At 39.9% G+C, this 25,898-nt stretch overlaps 1 protein-coding gene across 3 annotated transcripts in view; it reads right to left on the reverse strand.

Moving 5' to 3' along the window:
* The window catches only part of MTHFD1L (methylenetetrahydrofolate dehydrogenase (NADP+ dependent) 1 like), a 157,815-nt gene that overhangs the window by 66,621 nt on the left and 65,296 nt on the right, over window positions 1–25,898 (reverse strand). For all 3 annotated transcript variants that reach the window (XM_076333851.1, XM_076333852.1, XM_076333853.1), the window contains 3 exons: window positions 2,884–3,023; window positions 1,438–1,479; window positions 266–366 (listed from right to left, as the gene is read on the reverse strand). In XM_076333851.1, the coding sequence (XP_076189966.1) occupies window positions 266–366; window positions 1,438–1,479; window positions 2,884–3,023 (283 nt within the window). The remainder of the gene's footprint in view (window positions 1–265; window positions 367–1,437; window positions 1,480–2,883; window positions 3,024–25,898) is intronic.

Below are 25,898 nucleotides of genomic sequence, written 5' to 3' on the forward strand. Positions count from 1 at the left end.
TACATGTTTCAAGAACACTTTTTGTAATTGTTATAGCTAATTAACATGGAATATTAATATTTCCATAACAGTATATACTTTTCTGGTGGTTTTAAAACCTTAAGAACAAGCTAAGGATTTCAAGGTCTTTATATTCACCATGAAAAAAGGAAATTCTTTAATAGCTTCTTTTCTTCATGCCAAAACTGATTAATTTAAAAACCAAGAAAAGTGTGAAATTTGAACCGTGGATTTACTCACAAGAGTAATGAAATAATAGACTTACTTGAAGACATTTAGAGCAACCACAACAGGAACTCCAAAGAGCTGAGTAATTTGAATCTGTTTCTGTAGATTACAGCAGCCATCAGCTACCAGCTGGAGGTTCTATGCAATTAAATAAAAATTAATGGAAATGGTAAGATACATCAAGTCTTCTCCAGACAAAGAATTTTCCATAAATGAAACTGAACATAAACATGCTGATCTTGACAGCAGCAGGCAAGTAAAATGCTTCCAGACAAAATATTTTGGCACTTATCTTATTAATTCTTATTTCAATTAATAAGCAACAGACGTATTTAAGTAACTAAGCAGTGCCCAAAATTTGTACGTGAATGTATTGCTTTTTCCTGGGACACAAGAAGGCAGTGCAGCTGATGACTGGTTGCCTGTCACAATTGTGAAAGGGCTGTTAGTCTCTTGTTTGCAAAGTTTATAAACAAACTACAGTAGTGGGGTGGGGTTTGACATACAGGTGTGTTAGATGCATAGTCTAATCTATATATTCATATATATCCCAGATAAAAGCATATTACTGGATTTCTGTATCTACTCTTTTTCCTCACACTTTGTAGGCCTTGTCTTAATTGCAACAACACACATATCCTTACTTAGCCTGATAAAACCAAAAGACCAGAATTTGTCTACAGCGAAGAGACAAAGAAAACAAACCCGTAGAACCCACTCTTGTTTGAAGAGTGACATCCAACACCAGACGTGAAGCACAAACAGGTCAAGCCTGTTGTTTAATGAACAGGTTAAGCTATCATTAATTTCAGGGAGTGTCTGACCCCTGCACCACTCTGCTCTTGTGCTGCCATGGACTAGAATGAAGAGCTGATCAGTCTGAAAACTTAGTGGTCCTGGAAAAACTACTGAAAAAAAGTTATCTTTTGGCTAGCTCAGTTCCTCAGTACAATCTGCCATGTAGTCACACACATAGCACACACAAGAGCAATAACACCAAGTGGTTGGGGGAAGATGAGATGGCTTTACTTGTTGGCAATGCCTGTTAAGTGTGTTCACTGAATGTCAGCATTAGAGCATGCTATCGCCAAATCTGAGGCTGCACACTATCCAGCCAGAGGGATGAGAAGTTCTGATCCTCCATATACCACATTATTTTGTCCCTTTAAACAAAAGCTTCTCCTAAAGTTGTATAATAGTTCTTCTTACCTCTTCTGTGTATTCTTTCTTCAAGGGGGCACCAGCAGTTACCTGGAATAATAAACAATCAAAGTCATCACAGATTGACACTTGCCATAATCCTAAATGGTCAGAAGTGCACTTTTGCTTACTTTCTATACTGCCAGTCAGCACATACATTGCACACAACATCATAGCATGACTGCAGCTTCTGTTTTATTCCAAGTTACACTGGTACATGGAGAATAGCAACACTTCCTATTGTATTTGGGTAGCAAGATAAAGGTAGTGACTCAGCAACTAGTTGTAAAAGATTTATTAGAGAGGAAGTAATTGGGTCCCATTCTACATGCTTAACAATGCACCAGCAGTGCAAAGACAATGGACAGCAACCTCCAACAGCTGGCTGAAGGAATAACAGTAACATAGATGACTAGAAGAGGAACATCATCTTTGGGTGTCCTGCAGTTACTGCCCGTGGTGAGGAACTGCATGCAGGTTTGCTAGATTGAATTATAACACACATGACCATATACCTGCCTTGATACGCATGGAGGAATATCATTAAAAATAAAGAAAACTTGCATTAGAAGTGGACTAAAATGATGGAAAGTTATATAATTATGTCAACCTGAAGGACTGAAAAAGGACACCTCAGCTTTAGCTCTAAGAGACAATTAGCTGTAAGGGAGACCATGCATTCCAAAATTTTGCGGCTGTGGAAACAGCTCCGGTATTTTCACTCAGTGAGACTGTTTCCCTGGCAGCATCACTCACTTGCATGCTGCTGGGCAGGTGAAAGTGTTTCTAGGAGTTAAGTGTCTGTCTGCTTGGCTAGCAGAGTCTGATCTGATTATATGACTGAGGAGTACTTCTACAATCAGTAATCTGTACAAGTCTCTTGGTGACTTAAATAGCAAAAAGTGATACTCTGGTGACTTTTGTACACTGGGAAAACACTTGCACAATTTTATCAGTTACCTTAGCATCCCTGAGGGAATTAACCTGAGCAGATTAAAAGGACAGAGAAGGTTCCCATTACTGCAGTGAAAGAAATCTCAAAACCTTCACTAACAACATTCCCTGCTTCCGCTCACAAACTGCAACCCAAACTCTTCTCATTCCTCCTCAGCTGCCAACTTTCCCAGCCTGCGACCACTTCAGTGCACTTACAAATGCTATTTCAAAAGGCAGGGAAAAGAATATATATACGTATTATAGCTTTTTCATACAAATAAACTTCCCTCCCTCAGCAAGATGTAGCACTTCTTCAGAGCTCTTTCACCCCTCTTCTTTGTTTGTGCCTTTCCATTCCTGTATTACCTTTGGAAGTAACATCTCTATAATGAGGTAACTCAGGAGGGATATCTAAATACTGCCCCACAAGCTACCCCCAATATTTATTAAACCAAGATATTTTACTTATTTCAAATATTAGCAACAATTTTATTTTCCAAGAAAGGTGCAAAACCTTACATTTGGCCCACCTCCATGCATCTTCAAAGCCCTCACTGTAGCAACAAGTACAACCACACTGGGAACCAAGCCAGAGGCTCTGCATTTGATGTTGAAGAATTTCTCCATCCCAATGTCAGCTCCAAAGCCAGCTTCAGTTACTGTTAAACATTAAAAAAACAAAACAAAACCACACATAAAACATGTTTTTGGTTAAACACTGGGGGATATTTCTACTTTAGCATACAGTGCACTTAAATATACACCAGTACTCAGTTTTGAATGAACTTTCAAATAGAGGTCTATTTACATTACTGAGTCTGATTAAAAAACTATTCCCAACTCAGAATTAAATTCTCTTATTCTTGATATGTACAATATGTCATCAAAAGTAGTCACATGGGGAAAAAACCCCAAGCAATCCAAGTTAGCTGGAGTCAAAGTCTTTTAAAAACATCTAGTCTTCTAAAATACCTATTTATGTGTAATTATATTTAATATGTTTAAAATTCTTACAGATCTAAGACTTCCCTACGTTATTCCTCCTCCCTTGATTTCACTGAAGATGTGCTTTCATCACAATTAAACGACCTAAATTCTCCTAGGTTTGCAGAACTTCTGATCATCTCCTGCCTTTGTGGAGCAGAGGTTTAATTATAAACACAAAACAGCATTTACAGTCATGTCTCAGTATCGAAGATACTCTTAAACAGTGAATTCTATAACAGGACTTTGCACCAAAGAAGTCAGACATTAATGTGATTCAGGAAAAAAATCTGTGCAGAATTAGGATATTCCTGGCAAAGTATTTTTAGCAGAGCTACAAATAAAAGAGAAGATAATCCGTATTAAACGATGTCAGTCTCTTCACAGCTAATTTGCTCCGATTCGTCAAATATCAATTATTTCAATTGCCTCTTTTAAAATCCAAATAATTTTGGATAAACACAAGCACACAGCAATTCAAAAATTCAAGGGATTCAATCTCCCGTTGGTTGAAAATTTGCCGATGTAACTATTTCCCACTAGAACACACTGAAGAGTTGGGATCAATGCGTGCCTCTGGAAGATGTGAAGGGACTTGCAGCCAGACAAGTGAGGGTGGGAAAAGTGCTTGCTTCAGAGGCTCCTGGACCTGACTCCAAGCAGGGCTGGTAATGTGTCCCTGCAACCCCAATCAGCTTGCAAAAACTAGTAAATTCCCTTTTCTTTCTCTCCCTCTTGCCAGCAGTTTTGACTCCCATGCTTAGAAGGGGACCACAAACAGCTGATTGAACATTTTGGGGCTGGAAACCTTCAGCAGGGTCAAGGAGGAGGAGGTGCAGATCAGCTCTGCTGCTGTGGGAGAAAGTATCTTTCTGTTGGCAGCCGATGCACTTTAGGAAGTCCCAGCCTTTGCGCATTTGTCCTCACCCCACCGGTCCTTTTCCACCCCTTGGTTTTGCACAGGCTGAAACAATTGCCTGCATCATGGCTCTGCTCAGAGGGAGGAAATGGCTGCTGGGGCTGGGGGAGGAAGCAAGAGCTAGCAAGCAAGGGGGTGGGCATGCTGGGGGGGTGTGCAGGGACTCCTTGAAACAGTAATATGGCAAGTACCATGATTAACATTCTCGAAAATCATTGTAATAAGTATATTATCTTTTTCTGAATAGCCCTGAGAAAAACAGACATACCAAACATGGAAACAAAAAAAAAAAAAAAAAAAAAGGAGGTTTACACAAACACAGTAATTCACAGGACAAAGCTAATGTCAGGATAAGTCATATTAAAAGCAGAGCCAGGGATCACATGTCTGCTTTCCAGTAACCCCCATTCTTCTTCTCCAGTCTCTTATGTGGCACAGTGTGATTAATGAGAACTCTGAGTCAGGAATATATAACCATGATCAATCTTTAATATAAACAACAGATAAACTACCAAGTACTTGAGAGGGTGGGAAAATAATTTGTCTCTTACGGAGATTGCCAGCGCATACACATAGCAGTCTCCTAACGTTTCCAAACAAAGTTTCCAGGGAGTTAATCCTTTTCATGCCAAGCCTTTTCAAGGGTCAGTTTTCCTTAGAGAAAGGGGGATAGCAAGTCTACCGTTCAGTGAGAGAAAAGCAGAGATTTCAGCCTTCCAGCAAGCACAGCAACAGCACACACAGCACTTCAGGGCTCTCAGGGAGATGCTCGACACCCTTCAGGCAGTCTAAGCAGCCAGAGCAAACACCCAGGAAAGCTGTGTGGGGGCACTTATCTGGGTAGCTGTGCATATTCCTCTATTCTTTGTAATGCTTTCCTTTGAAATGGAGGGCAAAATGCACATTTGCCTAAACAACCCAAATCCTGTATCGACATTTGAAAAGCTAACAGAACACTGGTGTTCACCGAGAGTGAGTGCTACAACACAGAGAACGGGATTTCTTCATTTGAAGCAGAGGAAAGGGAGAGGAATGTCGGTGCTTTCTCCAGTGTGCGGAAGGAAACAGGATGTAGTAGAAAAGCTGCCTGGATGAAAGTTGCTAACTCCATTTTATTTCCTCCGAGGAATAGCGAGAAGATAGAGCAATATGCTAAGCTATTATATTTCAAAATCTTTGTGCTGAAACACTTAATACAATTACTTTCAGATTGTTTCCTGCTTTCAAATGAAAGTGTCAATGAAAAACAAATACAGACTTTAAATGGGAAGTTTCAAGCTCGTCTACATTTAGAGATTATGAGATAAAACAGCGAATCACTTTAAATGTAACAACAGAAATGTAAAATAATACATGGGTTCATTTATTTCGGTTATCATTTCCCATGCATGGTTTGTCAACAGAAGGCAATTACAGATCACAGGTGAACTGATGAAGATTTTGGGAACAAACATCTACCTAAGCAGATGTGGTCTGCTGTACCTCAACTGAAGGAAAGTTTATGACGCAACCACTACTACCTGCCCACACAGAGTCTTTACCCAGCTTCAGCTCCCCTCCCCGAAAGCCTCTTCATCCTGCCCCCTGCCAAGCAGCCATTTCCCAGCCCTGTGAATCCCTGCTACCTAGGCTGCTGCCCTGCAAGCAGGTAGGGGGTTTGTAGTAGACATGATGATGCCAGCATGATGTTAACTGCTTGCTTTGATTTCCTGGCCACAAACATAGCAGTTCTAATGAAAGTAAAGAGATAAATGATTTGCCTTCAGCGAGCTCATAGAAAACATACAGGCATTTGCACTTCCAGCCTGAGAACACAACCCCACGGCAACATATGCTGACCCAGATCAGGGATTTTAGAGTCCTAGGCCTTGCTTTGCATCACGGATCCCCTTCTTGCACTGACAAGACTGGACAATGATCTGGACAAGTACTGAAAGATTATTTTCTGGGTGTAATTTTCAGTGAGTACCACTCTCTGGACTGTGTCCCTGCATGGTCTATAAAGTGCAAAACCTAATTCTACAAATACTCTGCTGTTTGATTTTATGCTTCAATTTTATAGCCCAAGTATCATAAGGAACATTAGAATGAAGACTAAAAATTATCATTTCATGTACCAGCAGTGCACTACCATTACATTACTTTTAACAGTGGGCCACAGGTCAAATCTAGCAATTAATATACACACATGTATCAGAAATAAACTGCATCAAAATGCTCCAATAAGTTCAAATAATTTCTTCTCATAAAAGATCTATGTGAGGGTGACCAAAAAGCTAGGCTCATTTTAACACATTAGGGTAACTGGGGAATCTTGTTTCAGAACAACAGTAGGCAAAACACGACACGCAATTACTATAGGTCTTTCTACAGGTCATTTACATAACATCTACTTCACTCCGTTCAGCTACCAAAATAACCAATAAACCATCATTTTTGCTCAGAGCAAGAACCCAAAAATACCCAAATTAGTTACGAAAGGGGGAGGAAAAGCTCATAAACATGGAATTAGGCAACAGCGATGATGAGAAGTCTGTCGGGCGGTGTAAAGTCAGAACAATTGATACTCTTCACTGAAGTCTCTAATTCCACTTCAGGGTTCAGGCAAATGAACAAATCGCTCTGATGGTTTTGTTTCTTGTTTTTAATTACCTCATTCTTTTAATAACCTCTTCATGGAACTACTGCCTTGCCAAGCACATCTGGGAATATTTTATCACCTATGCATGACAATAGCTTAAATAGTCAGTGTCATGGTTTAAGCAGCTAATCAGATTTCATCGTCATGCTTAATACAAATTTTTCACTACCTAAAAATACATCAATATAGCTTCATAAAGTGGTTCCGCATTAGCCTCACATACTTACATACTGCTTAAAAGCCTTACAGAAAGTGATGTTTAGAATTTTTTTTAAAGGTATTTCACCCACAATTGAACTTCATGTAAATTGAGGGTAATTTCTAGTGAAAGTAGCTTCTCCCTCGTCAGCCCTTTCTATCAACAAATCAATGTCAAAATAAAACATTTGTACTATAAAGGACCAAGTTAGATGTGTACATGAGGCAAAGCTTTAGGACACGAATTGTGAGCCTGGATCCCTGAACAATGTAAAAGGAAATGGAAACTCTGAGCTGCAAGCTGCCATTTACTACTGACATATAAACATATCTGTTCTGGTGCAGCTGTCTGCTGGTAAACTCAGGAAAAGAAGAGTTCAAAGTCACAGAAGCACATGAACTGTGAACCTGGAGCTGGAGGCATGCTAGCTGTAAAGTACTGATACGTTCTTGTTTAAATGAAAAATACCAAGGTGCACAACCGCCAAGATAAACTAGGATGATCAGTGATTTATCTAACAGGATATCATATTTTTGTTAGTATAGCTAGGGATGAATAAACCAGATGTTTGTCCATTCTGACTCTGGCAATTTATCTAATGTGAACTTCCATTATTATGACTGATTTTGGAATGTAACAGATACTTTTTTTTCTTTTTCTTTCTTTTTTTCCTCCTTTCTCCTAACAGAGGGAGTTTTCCTATTCATTTTTCTTCTGACGCATTCTCAGATGGCATGCAACACAGGCATTCGCTGCTACCACCGCTGGACACAAAGTCCAGCAGAAAACTACATGTGAATATATAAGGCTGAACATTTTTCATGCCATGAAGAAAATAGTTTGCATCGGCTATCAAAGTTTTTACCTCCTCATTGGAGGTAACAGGTACTTTTCACCCTTTGCTAAAGAAAGGTGCCAGGGCAGTATGGGTTCGGCAGAGGTACGGGCACTGGAGGTTTCTGACTGTGGACCACCAATCCACGCTTTTGACTGAACCAGCAGATGTGGCAGTCCTGGCTTCTTAAGCCAAAAGGATCACACTTCCAACAGCTATTAATGGGTTTTCTTCTGCAAGAAGTCCTGACCAAAGTAAACTTTATTCTCAGAAAGCAGATTATATGAAGTTGTGTTCAATAGTAGATTATTATTTACTCGAGACTCTCTGCGTGCAAGTCTCTCCAAATGTAGACAGAGAGCAGCCCACCTGCACGAGCACCCCCAGAGAGACACCCTATAAATGCCTGGTTTCTGGTTCCACCGGCGTACCCTCCAAGGTGCAATACTCAAGCTCTAGTGCTTGAGACCTCTCCTAATATAAATTTCTTTGGAGGAAAAAAAAATCTCCCGGAAATTTTCAACTTCTCCACACACAAAAAAAAAAGCCAGCTGAAAACAAAGATTTACATCCAACTACCCTGCCGTCACACCCCATGCACTAGCAGTTCAATTCATGCTGCCTTCCTCCAAAGGAGACTTGTCTCCAGTGGCCGAGAGTCTCAGGCCTCAGCCGACTGTTACTGCCTCCTGGCAGAAAGGGCTGCATAGGGAGCTTGGCTCCCCGGAATACACTTCACCTAAGTGCTAATTCCCTTGGGACCCCGTAACAAGCTATTTCAACCTTATGGAAAAAGAAATGTTTCTGAGCAAAACGTGAATTTTACCATTGGAATGCAGAGCAGCTTTAAATGAGAAAATAACCTCTCACAGTTATTCACTTTAAATACCAATTGCTGTTAACTTTCCAAGAGGATCCCATACATTAAACAAACGAATAGGCACAATGACTCATACAGATTATTCCCAAACTATAGACAAAAAACCTAGCAGAAAGTTCACTTTATTTACTATAAGCCAGGCAGCTGAAGACAACTCTCAAATCTTGATTCTCTCACAATTAAGAATACAATTCCTCTTTGTGGGCTTTACAGGCCTGCTTGTATACGTATGCTGCATATGTTGGATTTGAAATTCAGGGGGGAATCAAACTGAAGGCTCCAGGAGCTGACAGGGGTGGCACTGCGTGACAGAAAGCATGCTCTGCACATCTCCACAGCTCTGCTTGCCTCCCCCTCTTGAAAATATACAGAAGTGCAACTGCAGTGATTCCTGCCTACAAAGCACCAATTTAGGGCATGGTTTTACACTGTGGCTGAACCAAATGAACACCCTGCCTTGCTGAAAGGGCAATTCCTGTTCCCTCTTAATTCTTCCACCTTTCTCCCCTGCTCCCTCCCTCCCTCCCTGCTGCCCAGACTTCCTGCAGGTTTTGGCACTCATGTAATTGGAAGGTAAACTGTCGGAATTTGCTAACCAGAAAACAAACAAACAGAAAAACATAGAACAAAAAAAATATTTTTTTTTTCCCCCCACTGGGTTACATTTGAATCAGCTGAAGTGAGACCAGTGTCTGAACATGTTCAAACAAGCATCAAAAGCAGACAAGCAGAAGCAGGGGAAGGAAGGGAGACACATTTCAACAGTGGCAAACTGTTAATTCATCCCTAGCCACCTTGTCAAACCATACTCTGATATTTCAAATGTAAAATTTGACATCTTCTCGCAGCTCACTAGTAACGAGCTCATTATTTAGATTTATTACTAGAGATTAAAAACCTGAAGACGTCTTACAAACCACAAACAATCCATTCTAGTAGAAATAAAGTGAGCTGTATGTGGCTTCACGGCCTACATGTTTCTCTGAATCCCTCTGCTAAGCCTGCTGGGTTTTACAGCCACTTTCTCTTAACTCCTGTGTCCTATACTCATGTAAAACCCCATAACTCATAGGCTAATTGTTGGCCCCTGACATGAATTGTAATGCATAGCTGAATACACTAACCAAATATACACAGTTCTCCCTTTTCTAACCTCCTTCTGTTACAATGTTAACTAGAAAAATTTAAACAAAAGAACTGTGAATTTTAGGTTCCATCCTTTTACCATTCATAGCACGTTTCCTTTGAGGTAACAGAGTATCATTTGCTCATAAGACAGATGACCACGTTTTTAAAATGGAGCACAATTAATGGCACAGGAATAAGGCAATTATGTTATCTCATACTTAAGAGATCATCATGGCCTTTGGCAAAGAATTATTAGCCTTCTGGTAATTACAAAATTAAAACCTCACCACTTTTTTATTCGGAGTTGCGTGGAAGGAATAATTAACAGCAGCACTTACGGATCTTTAAGGCCATTCTTCTACAATTCCCCAACTGCAAGGAGTATATTAACTTATGGTACCCACAGTATTACCCTAAGTGCTTAAAATAAATTTCATCAAACCTAAACCATGTTTCTCTCTGGGTATCTCACTACCAGACTTTCATTTACTTTCAGTTTTAAAAGATCCAGTTGGCTGAAGCTCCTGCCACAAATACACCTTCCATCAACTGAAGCTGCTCTCTGCTGAGCTCTCAGGTTTTGGCTCCTCCCACCCCCCTTGGAAGAGCTGCGGAAAATGGACCCTGAACGTGCTTTGAGAAGTCACGTTACAAGCATCTGGAAAACTCTGACTTCAAGAGGCAGGCAGAGAGCCTGAAGATCTCTTCCCTAGAAAAGTTCCACCCATTTCATCAAATGGCCATGAAGTAACACCTGCCTTAGCACCAATATTGCACCGATTCACGAAAAAGGAAAGAGAGGATGTAAAGGATCTTATTCTTGAGACAGAACACCACTTCAGCATACGCCCTGGAAGATGACATACTTTCTAAAGAGCAGCAGAAATACAATCAGGCAATGAGTAATGATACAGGTAGTGAATGATGAATACATAATTTTTTGCAGTCATACAAGGTACCCTCAGAGACTACCACAACTCAGAGACAAAATCCATTTAACCAACCACCACCACACGCCGGGCTGTGGGTGTTCATGCACTCCCGCATGCTCTCAGATGGGCACGGCTGTGAGAGGCGGCGAGGCCAGGAAATCACCTTGCCAGCCACACACGCTCCTCCTTGTTCTCATCACAAAACAAAAGCGCCTGTGCACGGATGGTGGGAGAATGGTGGCGGCTGAGGCTATGGTGCATGCCACACAACAAAGAGCCAGCGCTGAATCGGGATGATCAATGCTCCTGTCACTTGGCACAATCACCTGAGGCATGCCAGGCACGGAGTCATCAATCACTGCAGTGTAAGCCTACCCCATAATGCATGCAACTATTTGCCTTGGGCTGCTGCCTTGTTAAAACTCCCCCAGACTCTTTACCGAGGCACACGTTTTGAGAAGTATTCCCCACTCTGCCCTTCTAAAATCCTGGGGAGCGCCTGGTTACTATTATAACGATTTCACCCATGATCTAGGCACTGTCTTTTCAGTGTACGCATGCAGTGGAACCTCCTCCTAGGAGGAGGAACAGGTTCTGGTTTTGTTTCATTCCACTTAGTCTTTGCTAGGAGACAGAATGCTTTCCCTCATGGTTGGCCTGGGAGGGGACACCAACACCACTATTCTTGACAAAACTACTGAGCCATGTTTTAGAAATTAATGGAAAAGAGCATCTCCTGTTATGTATCCCCAGAAAGAAGAGTATTCCACTGCACTAGCAGTTTGTCTCAGTGAAAAAATGGCCCAGTGAAGCATCTGATGCAAAGGCTGTAAATTACTCTACAAGACCATCCCGAGAGCTTAGCTGGAGAGCTCTGTGCTGGTGGAAATTCTACAAAGAGTGCGATACATGTTTCAAACACATACAGAATTTAAGATATCAATACACAGAATGACTTCCCACAGAGAGAGAAAGTGCCAGATACTGTTAGTAGTATTTTAGGAGATGGGAAAAAATTCCTAGCGGTGAGAACATGAAGTGTAAGCCACAGAAGAGCAGACGAGGGTAAAAGAAGCAGGCATGTAAAGCCCACTGTGCTGCACAGACTTTATGTAATAGCCACATGCATGGAGAAATACAGCAGGAGCAACTTTGGAAATTGTGGGAACTTTTCGGAAAAGTAAGCCCTCCAATACCTTTTGCAGATAGGCATTAGCTTGGTTGTAATCACCTTTATTTTTAAAATAAACTCTGCAAAGCCAGTATTTGAATCTCTATTCAAAGTGTAAGATTGATGGCTTGTGTCAAACTTATTAATATGTATTTACTGTTTTCCCTATAATTTTTGGATGAGGAAAAAGGTCTCAGCTGGTTAAAATTGCTGTGGAAAATAACTGTCTGTTGAACCATATGTGTGTGCATATGTGTAATCTGTCTTATAGAAAGAATTACAAACTGAGGAGAGTGAAGGTACTAAGGTCACACACCAACAAATCCCACACGGAGAAGGATTTTCCTACATGGATTTCACAATTAAGAACACAACCAAAACCAAAATCAAACCAAACCATAATTCTGCTAGTTTACAAGCCAAATCCTTTCAATTGCTCATGGCTAAGCCAATCCTTCAATGCCTATTGTGAATTTCTGCACTTAACCACAATTCATGTAACCAAGGCAACAGAATTGCCATTGCAAACTAACCATTACCATTTTTGTAATATTTGTACACTATTAGTGGGTCCTCCTTTACTAAAGATTATAAATTATTAATTTTTTTCCAGTTTCTCTTCATAATTGCCCATCATCTTGTCATCTCAGCTACTCTTTTGTCCTTGACCCTCCCTCGCATTTTTGTGCTTTTTCACTCCTCGTGCAGCGAAGGACCCCAAACCGTACACTGAATTCCTAATTGGCTGCAGGAAAAGCTGAACGTGCAAACCCTTGATTTATGAAGCTGTTACTAAGCCTCTTGGGAGCTCTGTTTGAGATGCAGTAGGTGAAGGCAGCAGATAGATGCAGCGTTCTCATGCATGTAAAGCATCTGCTCCGTCCCCGAAGCTTCATTCCCACTCAGAGCTTGCAGTTGGGGCTAAGTTGAAGATACATTACAAACATGTGCCTTATTACTGCAGGAAGCAAAGTTGAAGAGTTTGAGATTGTCAGCTTCAATAAAGCTGTCAGCATAGCAAATCAAGGATAAAGGGACCGACAAAAAGACCCACCATATGAAGACAGACAGGCCTCTTACTGTATTTGAGTCTAATCTGTTTTCTCAATCAAATCAAATTAATTACACAGCAGTTATATAAAACTGCAAAAATAAAATGACAAGGTCAGAGCAGCAAACTGACCCTGATATACCATTTAGGATATTAATCTTTTCTTTTAATGTATTATTTTATATAATCAGAGAACAGTCTCTGAACACTTTCAAATCCTGTCAACATCTGACCTTCAGAAGCACTTTGGCTATTTGCCAAAGCAACGCTCTTCCCATTAAGAAATCATACTGGCTGTACACGACCTACTATTATTTGCAATCTAACATGTTTAGAAATGGTTTAGAAACATATTTATATCCCTAGTCATGAATTCTTGATATTTTTCTTTAAAGCTAATCCCACCAGGTCATAAGATCAGATATGTAAGCAAACCTAATTTCTGTTTTTAACAGAAAATAGTTATTTCTCTTTGTAGTTATTTAGAAATTCCCAGCATAGAATAACACATACGGTCTGTTGTTTGAAAATTTAAAAAACTCAACAATTTGAAGTCAGCATACTTTCTGAGAAATCACAGTATTTTTCTTTTATATTGTCTATGATAAGATAAAGATAAGATAAAATTTATGAGGCAAAACAAAACACCTGCAAATAAAAATCTTAGGAACCCTCTGCATGTGCATTTTTCTTCCGAGAACATCTAAAGACATACCTTAACCTTTTTCCCAAACTGTGACATTATTTCAATTGGGCTGGTAGGGAGGGTAACACAGCACGAGAAGAAAACATTTCGGACTTCTGATCCCAAAGACGACAATGTAGCTTTCACCAATTCTCCCTGAAACGCCTATTAACTGAGCTCTCAGAAGGCATGTGTTTATGGAATACCAGTGAAAAACAGAAAAGCAGCTCTGCTAAATATAAACTTGAACTAGGTTACATTAAACCTCTGCCATCTATAATTGCCATAATCAAAAATGGAAATACACGTATTTATGTCCTTACCATGTTTCACATTTGTATTGACTTCTCTGGAGCCTTGAAGATTTACGTCAACAGTTCACAAAGTAAATACACATATAAACAAACATTGCCTACTCCATATTTGTACATTATTAACAATTTTATTTATAAAAGCTTTCAGAAAACAAAGCAGTCCTGCCTGCAGATTCAGAACAATGGCTCAGAAAATAAAAAGCAAAAAAAAAGGTTTCTTCAATGTGATGGAAATGTCTGAACAAACCTAAATCTTATACAAGTAGTTCATAAAAAGAACATTAGACTTCAGTATCAAAAAGCCAGTAAAACAAACAAACAAAAAATCTAATAAGGAGCTTTCATTTTCAAATGATATTAAAAATAAACCATCCACTAAAATTAAAATTCAGCCTTTGAAATGGGACTTGAACTCTTTATGCATACTCTGCCCTGCTGACCCTTGTTAAAGGGTGTAAGTCAATATGAAATACTCACAAACGGAGAGAGGATGATGGATTTTCTGCCAAATAACCCTAAGCAAAAGTAACGCTGTTAGCTAGAGAGCCTGCTTTTATTTCCTTTGCCAAGTGATAAATTAAGAGAACTTCCTAGCATATATGATGTTTTACTGTTCGCATTTTTTTAACCTCTGGTTCTTCTCTTCTTATAAATAAAAGCAATACAACCAGTAGGTAACAGAAGAACAAAAGGAACTGCTTATTTGCTTCTTATGAGTTGGGAGTTTTAGAACTAGGTGAGATTGCTAACTTGAGAAGGGAAGGGAAAATAAATAGGACAGAAGTTGCAATGTCATCAGTTTCTACTCAGTAGAATGGTATTTTATTTATCAGGAACTGGGCAGTGCTTCTACTTTCTGAATGAATGACAGATCCTTCCTATCTATTTTTACCTCTGGATAACTGTCCTGAGACCGAGAATAATGGATAGCCCTTAACAGTTGTACACTCCATACTTTTAATTTATGAATGACATTGACAGAGGAAAGAGTTGTGTTAAGCTCTAACATGTTGCAGAAGAGGTCAGCATACAGAGCATTAAAATACCATGTCAGCGAATTCCTGATGCATGTTTAAGTACTGGCAGCTGCCATGGTTCTACAAAAGCCCTGTTACCTTAAAGTTCTTATTACTGTAGTGTTTGGCATCTAACCATTTGCTATGGTGAGACAGTTCTTGCCCCTAAGAAAGTTTATAAACTGCATAAACAAATCGGGAAGAATGGGATTACATATATAGGCATGGAGGCTGAAATTACTTGCTTAAGGCCATGAAGCTAGTCAAGGATGGAGGTGGTAACAAGACGTATGCCTCCTAATATGCACTACAGTGCCTCAGCCACAAGACCAGGAGTTCTCAATCAGAGAACGTGCGCTGCTGGTGACAAAAGATGGACTCAGCAGCTCTGTCTCCTCGTCTTTTGCTGGGCAAGAAAGAGGAGCAAGGACAGGTCTCCTCAAGACACCAGCTCCTCAGGAGCAAGCCAGCTCTAGTTACCAGCCAGCCAGCAGTAACATTCACGCCGCCCTTCCTATCTCCCCATCGCCATCACGGCAAATCCCCCAGGCATCCCAACCCAAACACTATCTCACTACGTCTCCCTTCTAACTCTGAAAACCCATATGAAGAAAACAAAGCATGGCTTTCTCAAATAAGGTACGCGTGCCCAGTTCTCCGCTTGCTTCTGACCCAGCCAGTTCAGCAACAGTGTGACACTTCATTCAGCACATGACCGACACGCACGTGTGCCACTTCACAGCTCTTAGTCAGCGAGAAAACCATCTAATTCCTTTGCCAGTGAGGCACACAGCAGCATCCATCCACCAGCAAAGTTCCAAAAATACTTGAAAACAACCATGCAAGGCCACGCTATCTTTTCATTATTCTCTATCATGTCATTGCTATGTTTTAAATTGCTTTCCTCACACTGAAATCACTTCACCCATGAATTCAAACTCCTCTAAATGTACTAATTAAAATGCCTGATCTCTCACATGACATCTGGCCTGAGAACAGTGGTAACTCCTGGTCACTAGGAGGAAAGGCAGTCAAATACATAGTTTTGTTATCCTGCAGGGTGGCCTTTTTGAGCAGAAGGTACGTAACTATTAATTACACAAGCTCTAAAAGAAAGGAAAAGAGAGACAGAGTTGCTACACTAGAGAATGAGTGTCAGAACCTGCAAAGGAAATTAAAATAAATTGCAAGGGTCTTCAGCCACACAAATTAAAAAGTAGAAGCTAATAAAGTGAGGTCACCATAATATATTAAAGACGGAATTAAAAAAACAAAATACACAAGAGCTGAATGCACTACTCTTACCAAAAAGTGAATCAGGAATTTCAAAATCCTGGAATAAAAAAAAAAAAACCAAACCATAAAGCTTGTATCAGCATTTTAAATAAGTTCCTTTTCTCTTGGTGCCTTATATCTGAAAAGTATCAAAACCTGTATTTAAGTAATATAAGAGGAGTGGGGGGAAATCTGAGTGACTACATGCTTAATGGTTTTCAAACAGATTTTTAAGAAAAGAATAATTTAAAAAAATGTGAGTTAAGTAAGAACTATAACCTTTGTCTACCAGAGGCAGGCTATGCCAGATACAAACTTTTCTCCAGTAACGAAAATGTGACCACATCTCATCAATGGGGCCTTCAGGAAAAAAACCTGCTACAGCAATACATAGGAATGTGTTAGCAAGGCTAGAAAAAAATGATGACTATATGATTAAGAGAGAGGAGAATAGGCAGCCATAATAGGAGAACTGCGGGACAGGAGAGAGGACCAGCCTGAGGGCTCTCATCTACTATTTGCTAAACAACCTCAGCAGAAAGACTGAGGAACACTGACGGAATTTATTGGTGATGCCAAAGGTTGAAAGCATCACCAACGTGGAGAGGAACTAGGATATCACACAGGAAAAAGCTGCTGCGGTGTTTAGGAAGAAACGAAGAGAAACAGAATAAAAGTTATTAGTAAACAGCCATTGTCACTGGAGATTAATGACAAAAACCTGACCTATGATTTGGGAACTTCATACTTGCAAACATCAGAGAAGAGCCTGGGAGCTTAGCAGTATTAAGTCAATGACAGAATGAGTGGATGTACAGAAAATGAGGGGGGAAAAAAAAAAAAAAAAGGTGATTGATCTGAGGATAAACACCAGCAAGGTAAGACTGACTTTGCAGAGCTCTGTGCATGCACCTAAGTTGAAGAAAGTGAATACTGTAACAGATGCAGAAACTAAGAAAGCAGATAGGCTGTGTTATAGGAATGGCAAGCCTAGCACTAATTATAAAAGATTAGAAAGGCTGTGCTTGTTTAGTTAGACAGACAGTATAAAAATTATCACTTGATAAAGAAAAGACTAAGCTGGAACACAGTACTACAGAACAAGAGCAAATGAGTCCAAATTGGCCATGGGAACCCAGCTAGCTTACCAGCAGTAGCAGCAAGAGTTAAAAATCCTAGCTAGTTCCTAACTGGAGCTCAGTCAGTTTATGAAGGAGATCATCTGATATGCTTATCAGATAAAGCAGAGCGCTCAACTAAATGGCTGATGATTTATAATCACATGTTCTTTTATTCCTGTAAATTGCCCCTCATCGTTCTGGATATCAACAACAGATTTGGGAACATACATTTACAAATATGTTTTGTAGCAAGGGAATGCCAAGTGAATTTCTAACACTTTGTAGATTTATTTTTTCTTCAAAGGGAAGAAGGTAAAATCTCACTACAAGACAGTCCACAATTTGGGAGCTTTTATCTTCAAAATAACATCACCTCTCCTTATTGGGCAAAACACCACTTTTTTATGACAAGTGTAGTATTAGTTAAACATAATTCAATAGTTCATGATCAATACCAACTTTCAGTTTTGAGTTTAGCTTTGCATCATTTCCAAGCTCCCAAATTAATTCAAGTCTGAAATACAGTGACATATGATACCAAGGTCAATGCTAGAATGCTTCCCGACACAAAAACATTCAGGACAGCTCTCTTCTACCCAATCTTCCTTCTGAAAAGCTTTATTTTGCAATGTATCCTAAAGATCAGAACTGTCAGAAGAAAAAGGTTCAAGAGATCTGCAGTGAAAACATGGAGTCACTGAGAACTTTCTCAAGGACTCTGAACACACAAAGATATAAGAAAAGTTTTGATTCTCATTTGGCATAATAATTCATAAATGATTTCAAGACTGTTTTAAGCATTTTCTGCAATAGGAAGTAATTTAAATCATGGTCACCTGACTTTCAGTGGCAGCAATCCATAAACAAGGGATGCATGATTTGCACCCAGATTATTTGTGACAAGGCAGTAAGTAAGCTCAGCTTTCAGGAACTTCGACTTCCTGTCAGTGAAGGAAAATGTGTTACACGACATCTTGTCTCTGAAGGCTTTCCAGCTTACTAGTAAGAAAACTTGCTAAGATTTTATAAGTAAAGGGGAACGGGGGAGTATTTTTTGTTTCCACTTTACAACACATGAAAGAAATGGAATTTACTTTTACCTCGACAAATGTGAAGAAAGAAATAAAAAGGGTACCTGGGATGCGAATGGCATCACTGTCCACAAGTGGACGGCAAAGATTCACAGATCTTCTAGCAGTAATGGTACCTTATTTTGCAGTTCGTGGTACCACTGTGCCTTGTACTATTACACCATGATTTTAAGAGCCTTGCAGCAATACTGACTAACACAGTATCACCTTCCTCCCCAACAGCCCGCTGCCACAGTTGTGCTAAGCACAGCTGCTTGAGCAGCTGCACTATGAATGGGATGAGAGAAAACACTGTAAAGTTTTGAACATCCCTTATCTAGTTTGTAGCACACGTTTCAGAGTAGGTCAGTAACACCTACGCTGATAATGCTGTCAAGCACCTTGTACCATGAAACCTTAGCCTTGCTTTAACACTTAAAGCAAGAAAACCCCACGTTGGTTCAAAGAGCAAAACATTGGAACGTAATCACATTACATTTTGTAAATTTAATTTTTGAAAATAAGGAACGAAGACCTCAGAGATGAAGTAACACATGGTAGAAAGATGCTGGACAGAATCTTAAAAATTAAAGCGCTCTAGAGGGTCACCACATGCAATCCCTTTCTAGTGGTACTGAGCGACAAAAAAAATTAAAGAGAAATCCTCAAACTCAACATTTAAATGTAATAATATCATATGTACTACTAGTGCCAAAAGAAGTTTAGCCGAAGTATTTGGGCTTTATTTCCTTTTTTGGAAAAAGACTACTACTGAGAATATAGTTTGAAGTGTTTTATGACATTAAAAAAAATCTACTGAAGATTATTCACTTAGTGTGTTAAACACAATTTTCATAAAGTGGTTTATAAACTTGTTATACAATGTCTGCTCTGAGAGTATTTAAAACGGATACCCTTTGAAATACAACTTTGTATGTACTAAACAGATAGTTAGAGCATCATTAGTTTATTCTAACAAGAGCATCAGCACAATAAAAAGAGTCAATTACTTCGCTTATAAAAATTTACTGCTTCTACTTGAGTTTATACCATTAAAAATGCGTGACAAAGTCTTTCCAATTACACCAAGTGGACCAACTAAAGAAAGAAACAGAAAGCGAACCTTTCTTAAGAAAGGCACCAACAGCTTGCAATAACCCTCCTTTTGTCACCTGATATGACACCAGGAAAGACAAAGTCACACTCGTCCTTGCTTAGCACAGTGTGCTCTCGGCATTGAATGGGACGTGCTTATTAGGAGTAGGAAAGAAAGCAACTGCCAAACTTATAGTCCAAGCCTGAAAAATAAACTTCAGAAGGACTTTGGTTTAGGATTCCAGAAACATATTCATGCTTCACTTTTCTTGTGATTTACAACAACTCCTTTCCTCAGCTGAAACACCTTCAAGGGATTAAAGAGATGGATGGGGCAATCTGCCGAGTTGTTTATTGCAATGATTTCTGACACACTGACAAATATGACTCAGGAAAGCTCATTCCTCTTCCTCACTCATCCTTTAAGTCTTCAAAACACCTCTTGGGCAGCCTGCATTCACTGACCAAAAAACCTAATAGTTCATCCTTTCTATTCACCTTAACAGAGTATTAAGAAACAATCTGACTGATGCAGAAAAGGAACTTGGAGTTTTAGAAGGTATTTTGTTGCTTTAAGCCAACACAGGAGAAGGAATGAGAGGCAGAGAGATGTGACGTAAGAAGCCCTGACGATGTTAAATGTGTTAAGTGTTAGAAATGATTACCTCTTCCTGAGCTGAGCACCAGACTCATCACAAGGAGTGACTAGCTGCATTCTGTGTTGATAAAGTTACCAAAATTTCCCTGTCCTTTTTTTGGTTTATTGATATCTCCTTTCCCCCGTTAGCAAGGCTGCCTGCATACATGCCCACAGGAGTAAACAAGGATTGCAAAACACTTTGCCCTCATGGCATGCCCGAAAGGTGACAAGTTAGTGTGGGTTCTGTAGTCTAGTCCCCTCCATTTCTGGGTGCAATTCAAGGCACCTCTCTCTAAACAAACCTTTGTCCTTAGCAAGACATTTGAGACATCAGCAACCAGAATAAACTCCATCTCATTGATGCTGCTTTGCACTCCCTCCTCTGCTCTCCCTGACATGAGACATGCCTCCTGAAACCTACAGAACCTCTCACCGTTGGTCTACTTGCAAACTACACCAAGAATTTTTTTTCCTCTTGGAAACTATCACGAAAAAGAAAACTGCTGGGTGAGCAGCATGGCAATACTACTGTGATAAAGGCACATTTTCCTGTGCTTTGCCAGCTGCCTGTCAGTAGGCACTTGTCACCTCTTGCCCTTTGAGTAACTAGCAAGTCTTTCTAGGACAAGGACTTTATTTTTTGTTCTCCATACACAAAGTGTATGTAAGACTGGGACTCTTAACTGGCAGCTGTTACAGTGTGGTTGAACCCATACACTATTTCCCAAATCCTTGAGAAGTGTGTTTAAGAACACCCCAAACTGTTTTGTGAAATGTTTCTTTCCTACATTGCAGCATCTTATGTGGCAAAATATTATCAAGAACACTTGCCCCCTTAAATAGTGTAATCTTTGGAGTTAAAATCAAGCATTTTACATATACATCATACATTGTGTTGGTCCAGACATGGGACTTCTGCTGTCAGAGAAACAAATACAACAATTCTTTGTTCACTTAAGGCAATCACTCTAACCTACACATCCAGAAACCTGGTTAATGTTCTTGTTTGCAAAAACTGCCATGACACTTCTGAAACAATGAAAATCTTCCTCAAAGTAGTGGTGGGAAACTATGGAGGAAAGAAAGATGAGACACAGAGGTCATTTCAGAAGAGGACTTGCAGCAAATCAAAACACACTCCCCTGAACCATGAAATAAGAACACAAGCACAAGGAGGAATTTGTGCAAAATTAAAGCTTTACAGAAGTGGCAAATTTATCCTCAGGGCTTCCAGTAAAAACTTCAGCTGCAATTTACACCAGGTGTGGCCTTCAGTATTAACCAGCTTCTGTGGATCAGCCACGAATTTGACATTCCTACATCAGAGGACAGCGATGAAGAACAAAAGGGGAATGAAAGAGGTTAACACCACAAAACAAAATAAAAAAACCCCAGAGAAGTAATTGCCTAAATACAGATAAAGATATATTTCCCCACCCAGTCACAGCACAGGACTCAGCCTAAATGCCAAGCTCCTTTCCCTGCCACTGCTGAGATGTCAGCTGTCCTTGCTGTTTAACAATTAAGGTGAACCAAAAGCAAGTGATGTAGAATTGGTTAAACAGGCCAGTTTAGGCAACCTTTCACACAAAAGGAAAATGAAATGTCAGCAACAGACTTCAGCCCCCCTGCTGCCAGAGGGGCTAAAGAGATGTGTGAGGGACCGCAAAGCTCTGATAGCAACGGTGAAGATCAGCACGTTCAACTTGCTGCAGTGCAACACTTCGCGGGCCGTTGGCACGGCTGCCCCGTGTCATCCAGCTGCCATGCAGTGCACAAGCAGCTGTTCTCAACAGGCCACGCTTGCTCACAGCAAGGATGGGGGGAATTTGCAGCGAAACAGGCCCGAAACAGTAAAAGGCTGAGAAGACAAACAAGCGTAAGCCACCCAGTGCTAGCCGAGACATTGCACTAGAATTTCAGTGGCAAAACTCGTACCAAGAGAACTCAAAATTAGAGCAAAAAGAGTGAGTTGTCAGCACGTAGCAACAAGGCTCAGGAAAGAGGGAATGGACAAGCTGAGCTAAAAGGCTTAGGCTATCTCGAACTTAATGAGGGCCCGTGATTCACTTGGATATCTGAAACTGAAGCAGGGAATGCCTTCAATCAGTGAGAGTGCACAACAGGACTCAACCGTTAAACTTTGTTTAGTTTTTTTTTTAAACTAGACTGTCTACATTGTTGTTAACTGACACTACTCAAAAGGCACAGCACATTGCAATTCCAGCTGCAGAGCAAGCAGAGAAACAGGCAATGCAGGCGAGAGAGAGAAAGTAAGGTTTAAAAATAAATTTTAAAAGAACATTTTGGGAGGACTTTTTTTTGCCTTGGCCATGGCACATGGTCACACAAACAGTGGGATCTACACGACAGATTGGTTTTTCGCTGCTGGCTGTCCCAGCTCACCCTCCCCTGCACCAGCTCCGGTGTTTTTGTGACTCTGGGCTGAACCGCTTCTGTGTTAAGTCAGCAGAAAACTAAGCCAACAAAAAGGGCAATAGGTTCTGCCGGGATGTCATGCAAAAACAGTTGAGCACAGGCTGAGAAAGGAGACAGGCTTAGCTGCTCTGGCGATGCAGGCTCAGTGTGATTAGCTAGTGCATCCACAGTAGCTTTACTGGCACTTTAAAGCTCCAAATGAGGCTATAATATTATAAATATTTATTTCAGCAAAAACACCACCTTATGTGGCATTATCTCATCTTCCCCCTGTCGCACATATAGCCGTTTGCCCAGCCACTGTCTGTGAGGGGAAGGAAGGGGATTTTTTTATTGTAGTTGCTTTCAATCCAGACCAACTCTCCAGTTTAGTTTATCATGTGGCTCTATAAACAGGTGTGCTGGCAAGTGAGGGGTTGCACAGGACTGGAAACAAGCAGCTGGAGGGACGAGGCTGCTTAAGCCAGGACAGAAAATAAAAAGTACCTATATTTGTGAAACTGTGGTGCAAGTTCAGGCCATGCTATTCTCCTTAGTACTGTCTTAGCACTTAGCAGGAGGTTCTGCTCTACAATAACTATGGCTTAAGTAAAAAATGAAATAGTAAATATATAAAAATAATAAATATATAAATATTATATATTTTATATATTTCATCATCCCATCTCACAGTGAATGAGCTAGCATACGTATGTTAAGATATTTATTCTGCTATACAGGAAATTAATTTAATTGCAGACCCTGTCACAGATTTCTTACGTTCCTGCTTTGGATGCAGCTGCACAAGGCTGAGAGCCAACCTCATAGCTCCTGGTCCCTAAAACGCCTCTTCCGGCCACGCAGTTCTGCCACTTACCTTATGCTATTTCCAGCACCTCTTGGACTCTTTCATGAGCTTGTGCAACTAACCTACATGGCAAAACATGAACTGCAATCGCTCATACAAGAATCTAATGAGTGCCAGATCCAATGTGAGGAAAGGATGAACTGCACGAGAACAGTGGCAAAAGAGAAACGTGGAGCAGTGAAAATTTTTACTTTTAGCAAGAGTGAGTAACTAAACTTGCCCAGCTAGTTACAGAACTGCAGCATAGCTGTCCTGCATTCCTACTGTCTGAATTAACTACAGGATCAGCTTTCCCTACCAAGTTTCAACGGCAGTGCGGGGTTCAGGCACACACCACACTGAGCAGAACGCAGCGGTTTCTTGCTAACTCCTTTGCTGTGTAGCTTCACAAGGCATTGGGCTCTCTGCCTGCACGGACCTGACCTCAATGTGGACTGGTGAACGCTTTGTAGCTGTCATTTTAGACTTTAGTTGTGTAGGGTAGGATAGGACAGTGTTTAATAAACCAGCAAGTGCTACATGTTTTCTCTGCCCATGTGCTCTGAGTAGCTACCAGAAACAATGTATTTTTTAAAAACATAAAGCTCACGATAATTACCACCATTAGAACAACCATTTACACTTGTGACTAACTGCAAAGTTTATTTAAGTAGGCCACTCTAGGAACTATTGCTTTTAATAATCTAACAAGGATCTAAAAATCATGCTGAAGTTCTTTGCTCAGCAGAGCAAAGGCAGTCTCATTTTGAAGCCAGTTTCACAGGGATTTGTGTTCTGTAGAATAAAATCTGAACAAGAGCCTTTAGCTGGCAGCACAAAAGGTTTTCCTCTATTGCAGCTACACTGCTTTGTCTCCCAATGGAGAAACTGGGGCCAAAGACAAACAAAGCAAAAAAGAGTGTTAAAGACAAACAGGTGCATAAGACCAGAAAAAAAAGCATGAAATGCAAGGATATGCTCTCAGTGCCTGAGGGAAACACTGAATGGAGGGGAATCCAAACCCAAAGCGATACTTTTTGGGCTCCAAAACCTGGATCAAGACTCAAGACTGCCGCCAACCTACTTCCATTCAGATGATACAAAACAGACTTCCCACTTGAAAAGATTGCTCACTGCAGAAAAAAAGTCACTTCATCCAGCCTATGAAAAATGTTAGCTACCCTAAATGCTTTTGCTCTTCATTCCACAAACCCATGTAACAACAAATATGGCTTAAGGAAATACAGATTCTATTATCATTAAATAAATGATGCAGAATGCAAAATGTTCTTACTTTGAATGGATGTTTGATTATTAAAGGGAAATGAACAGACCCTTTAGCTGTACAACAGTAACACTGGAGGAAACAACCCTTTTCCTTGACATGATCATGCATTTTAAAAAGGAAACACAAACACGCAACACATGCCCAGACTACCTTGAAAACCTCATGTTTCACCACCTTAACTGCAATGCTTTATTTTCTTACACAGGTCAGCATTTCCCTAGTTACTCCTACCTAAACATAAGAAGTGAGAGCAGAACACTGAATCAAACTTTTCCCAAGAATGCTCTTGCTAACAAAATATTACATGCAAATGTCCAACAATCTTTGCAAATTATACTGAAACAGAAGGGCAGAGGTTAGCAAAACTGACTCTAGGAACTAATGCTGTTAATAATACCCTAAACAAAGATCTAAAGATCATTGTGTGCACTTTGCTGCTCCACTTAAAAAAAAAAAAAAAAAAAAAAAAAGGATGGAGAACATTTCTTCTAGGCACAGAATACTTAGGGAGATCAGAAACTTACTTCTACAAATATGAACAAGCAAAAATAAGAAAATAGGAAATCAATAAATATTCTTTAAAAAGAAGAGAGCCCTCAAGATAATGGAATACACATAAAGAGAATTTCTACCTGTTCAACCTTCTTGTTGTTATTCAGAGAATACCAGTGATGCATTTCTTTAGGGTTTTATTTTCAAAGTCAGTATGATCTACAACAAGTTTTAATCCTTTATTTTTTATTGGTATTAATTTTTGTTACTTTTTAAGATTTCTGTAAGAAGATATCCCTCTATCTGCTTGTTCACTAGTCAACAACTTTGTATAAGAAACTTTTCTATTCTCTATCTGTAAATATATAGCTTGATTCATATCATAACAAAAAGCGCATACATTCTGTAGCAATGCAAACAACTTCCCCATCCTTTCTATGATTACCAGTGAATTTAAATAGAAACAGTACTTTCAAGTAATTTGGTTCTCTTTATATAATTTACAGCAATATGTAGGTATGACATAAGCATAT

The sequence above is a fragment of the Aptenodytes patagonicus genome, chromosome 3 (assembly GCF_965638725.1).
Source record: "Aptenodytes patagonicus chromosome 3, bAptPat1.pri.cur, whole genome shotgun sequence".
In the NCBI taxonomy this organism is placed as follows: Eukaryota; Metazoa; Chordata; class Aves; order Sphenisciformes; family Spheniscidae; genus Aptenodytes; species Aptenodytes patagonicus.